The sequence below is a fragment of the Triticum aestivum genome, chromosome 7D, assembly GCF_018294505.1.
Source record: "Triticum aestivum cultivar Chinese Spring chromosome 7D, IWGSC CS RefSeq v2.1, whole genome shotgun sequence".
In the NCBI taxonomy this organism is placed as follows: Eukaryota; Viridiplantae; Streptophyta; class Magnoliopsida; order Poales; family Poaceae; genus Triticum; species Triticum aestivum.
Window position 1 is genome coordinate 634571368 of NC_057814.1, and position 4575 is coordinate 634575942.

The 4575-nt window shown below is 45.9% G+C and overlaps 1 protein-coding gene across 1 annotated transcript; it reads left to right on the forward strand.

The window, feature by feature from the left end:
* The first annotated feature begins 414 nt into the window (after positions 1 to 414).
* On the forward strand, positions 415 to 4144 carry LOC123164540 (disease resistance protein RGA5). Its single transcript, XM_044582057.1, has 3 exons — positions 415 to 1308; positions 1444 to 3511; positions 3599 to 4144. The coding sequence occupies exons 1-3, from the start codon at positions 500 to 502 to the stop codon at positions 3686 to 3688; spliced, it is 2967 nt and encodes a 988-aa protein (XP_044437992.1). The 5' UTR covers positions 415 to 499; the 3' UTR covers positions 3689 to 4144.
* Positions 4145 to 4575: the final 431 nt, after the last annotated feature.

Consider the following 4575-nt stretch of genomic DNA (forward strand, 5'->3'; position numbering starts at 1 on the left):
CGGTCGTTTTCTTCTGGTTTCCTAGAGCTATCGATCCAACAACCGCATTAATTCATTCACATGGCATCAAATTGAACGCTTGATCGGTTAGTGTTCTGGAATTCATGGCTCAATTGTAACGCGCATGAAGAATTGGTGGCTCTCCTTCCTTGCACGGGACTGAGACTTGGACCGAGATTTAGGAACCCCGTTGGCCCGTTCTTGATTAGCACCATGAAAGCCATGTCCGATGGTTCATCCCGCCCTCCCAGATGGTACACTAACTAACTGGTCAGGATAATTGTTCATCTTATCAGGAAACTTTTGTTTGCTCGGCTTTACTTGGCAGCCAGGCTTCCACGAATCTTCCCATTCCCATCGTGAAGAAAAGGCCGTCCACACGCATACACACCACGCTCCTCACTAGAGCCTCGCTTTGCTCACGACCATTACTCCTCCATCAAACAAACACCACCAGGCAACAACCATGGCACTTGTGTAGCGGCCAGAAGAGAGGAAGATGGTGGGCTTGGGCGTGGGCGTCGGGACAGGGGCGTTGGGCTCCGTCATCGGCAAGCTCGCCACCTTGCTCGGCGACGAGTACATGATGCTCAAGAAGGTACGCAAGGACATTGCCTTCCTCGAGCGTGAGCTCCGCAGGATGCAGATCCTGGTGGACACACTAGCGGACATGGAAGAGCTCGACGAGCTGGCCAAGGACTGGAAGGGCACCATGCGCGACCTCAGTTACGACATGGAGGAGTGCATCGACCGCTTCATGCTCCGTCTCGGGAACGGCGACGCCAAGCCCAGGTTCAGGAAGAAGACAGTGCGCCAGCTCAAGACGCTCTTTGAGCGCCATGGAATCGGCACCCAGATCAAGGAGCTCAAGGCCCGCGTCGAGGAGGAGAACCAACGGCGGCAGAGGCTAAACCTCGACAAGTATATTGTAAGTCCAACAAGGGCTGTGGCAATAGATCCCCGGTTAGCTGCGTTCCACGGAATCACCAAGGGCTTGGTGGCCATTGACGGCCGCAGGGACCAGGTTATCTCTTGGTTGACAGAGGAGAGCGAGGAGCTCAAGGTGGTGGCTATTGTTGGAGGTGGAGGGCTAGGAAAGACCACCCTAGCCATGGAGACCTATCGCAAGATTGGAGGAAACTACCAGTGTCGAGCTTCGGTGTCGGTGTCACGCACTCCTGATCTCGAGAAGCTCTTGAAAGATGTCTTGTCTCAAATCGATGAAGCTGCATTTAGTAAGTGCCAGGCGGAGAGGTGGGAGAAAGACCAACTAGTCCGTCAGATCCGGCGGATCTTGACAGGAAAGAGGTATAATTTCTTCATCCATACATGTGACTAACATTTGATGATATGTTTATTTTTCCCGGACACAACCAGTTATCCTTTTGAAAAATAAATGTATAGATGTAGTGAGCTTAACTAATAGTGTAACATTGCATGTAGGTACTTCCTTGTTATTGATGATGTATGGAAAGTACAAGACTGGGAATTTATCAAAGCAGCTTTTCCTGATAATTATAATGGTAGCAGAATTATTGCTACTACACGCATTGCCAATGTAGCCAAGTCATGTTGTTCTAACTCATGTGGTCGGCTCTATCAAATGCTACCTTTGAATGATGGTGATTCCCGAATATTGTTCTTTAAGAGAATTTTTGACTCAGAAAGCTCCTTCCCTCCTCAACTAGAAAAGGTTTCAGCTAGGATCTTAAAAAAATGTGGTGGTCTGCCATTGGCTATAATTACCATTGCGAGTTTGCTAGCCAATAAACCTCAAAACGCAGATGAATGGGAGAGACTCCAAGATTCCATTGGTGCAGGTCTTTCATATGAGAGTGATGATGGTGGAAAGGGTATGGCACATATATTGTTACTTAGTTATTGGGATCTCCCACACCACTTGAAGACTTGTTTGTTGTACTTATGTATATATCCAGAGGACGCGGAAATCTCGTGTGAAGAACTGAAATGGAAATGGATAGCCGAAGGGTTTATTACTTCAAAACAGGGAAATTTGTATCAAGAAGCAGAGAGTTGTTTTAATGAACTTGTCAACAGAAGCATGATCCAGATAGTTGATGTTGACAGTTTTGAAGAGAAATATTGTCAGGTTCATGATATGGTGCTTGACCTTATAATTTCTCGGTCAACTGAAGAGAATTTTGCCACTGTTTTGAATGGTGTGTGCAATTCGTTGCCAACCAAGATGCGTCGACTCTCCCTGCAATCTAGTGGGCTTGAACAGAAAGGGGCAATCCAAGCCATCATAAGAAGTAAGTTACATGTTCGCTCATTTAATGTGTTTGAAGAAACAAAGGATATACCACCACTTGTGGACTTCCTATCCTTGCGTGTGTTTGATATATACAGGGATTATTCATCGTGGGAAAACAAGCATATAAGAAATATAGGAAGTTTCTACCAACTGAGGTATTTGAGGATGAGCGGACTAGGAATCACAGAGCTTCCTGCAGATATTGGAAAGCTACAGAACTTAGAGACACTTGATTTGCGGGGAAGTCGTATTAGAAGACTGCCATCAACAATAGCCCAGCTACAGAAACTGGTACGCCTATTGATTGACAACGATGACTTTGTATTTTCTGCTGATATGTTTGGGAACATGCGAGCCCTGGAGGAAGTGTCAGATATCTATAAAGTTGACAACCCTGAAAAAATTTTGGAAGAGTTTGGACATCTAACAAAATTGAGAAAGATTTCGATGAGTAGGTTATGGGGGTGGTGGCGTGTGAGTTTTGGGAATGTTAAATGCTATCGAGAAGCACTGGGGTCGTCTCTAAATAAGTTGGGTAAATACAGCCTTCAGTATCTTCATACTAACGGAGATATGGGAAACATTATATTCAGGGATCCATGTTGCACGTTTCCACACCTCCAAGATCTTAAACTGGTGCATGACATGGAAAGGATTCCCAAGGGAATGGCCTCCCTAACCAATACCGTGAAATTGGAGATAGCAGTCACACAATTTGATGAAGAAGGTCTCCACATTCTCATGGGTATGCCTTCTCTGGCCTATCTCCAGCTAACGGTAGGGTTTCGTGGCACCATGAGTCCCATGACTGTTAGTAGTAACGGATTCAAGCTCCTAGAGGTGTTCCACTTCCACTGTAACATATCATACGGAGAAGTGGGGATAGAATTTGCAGCAGGTGCTATGACAGCACTCCGGCGGCTCCATCTTTCCTGGCGCGCAAGGCTAGTTAGGTTGAGGTCTAGTGATGATGTTGGCATGGGCATCCAGCATCTTTCAAGCCTTATGCAACTCCAGGTCGAAACTTGGTGTGTTGGTGCAACTCTAGAGGAGGTGGAGGCCCTAGAGGGTCCCGTTGAAAAAGCAGTCACCTTGCATCCCAACCGTCAGACTCTTCAACTCCATCTCCATAGAAAAGATGAACATCTTATGTTCAAGGACGAGGAGGAAAGGAAGAGGGGAAGGCCCGCTGGTTTCTTCGTTCCTTTGGCCATGTTGGAGGAGAATGCGCTAGAGGTATACATCTTGGTCCGTTGGTTTCTTCATTCCATTGCACTACATCGTGTGATTTACGGATTTTCCCCTTTTTTCCCTCCACGACAGCAAGAAGATATCATCCGATTCCGTGCTCTGCCATTTACCACGGCTCTGCAACTTATCTCCAGAATACTGATAGTGGACACCTTATACTAGGATATTTAAAATATCATCCGATTCACTGATTTATCTTACAATTTATTGCTTATCGATGGGTGACTGCTAAGATTATACCTTATCTTTGCTATTTACCATTTGGACCAATTTATCACCGTGACAAGCGATTAATCAGGAATCTAGAAATTAATTAGGCCGGGCCCCTATGGTCAGAAACCTCAAAACATGGCCTTCCCTTCAGTGGCCTCCCCCACAACACACTTCATCCCCCATTCAACTGGACATGTGTTGTAGTGTTGTCCTATTTTATTTGTCAATGACTCATTGTTTGACATGTAATATGTAGTTATGTATTGATGTAGTGTTTTTCTATCTAAAAGCTGGAGCACACTGGTGATTGTTTCCATTTTTACCTTATTATTGCTTGGAACCTGGGAATTGCAGCAAAAATTGGCTGATTAATTGTCTGTAGAAGTGCATGCTCTAGCCAATGCAACCAAGAGACCGATCTGATGGAAGATACTAGGCAGCACATTATACGTCAACACTCACCCTCATGTGTGGCTCCCTCAGGCCTAAACATGGACCAAAAGTGGGCTGCAATATAATTGCGCCAACCGGGTCTTGAACTCAAGACCTCTTGGCTCTGATACCATGTAGAAGTGCATGCTCTAGCCAATGCAACCAAAAGACTGACCTGATGGAAGAGACTATGCATCACATTATACGTCAACACTCCCCCTCACGTGTGGCTCCCTTAGGCCTAAGCGTGGACCGAAAGTGGGCTGCAATATAATTGCGCCAGCCAGGTCTTGAACTCAAGACCTCTTGGCTCTGATACCATGTAGAAGTGCATGCTCTAGCCAATGCAACGAAGAGACTGATCCGATGGTTGTATTGGCTAGAGTATGCACTTCTACATTGTC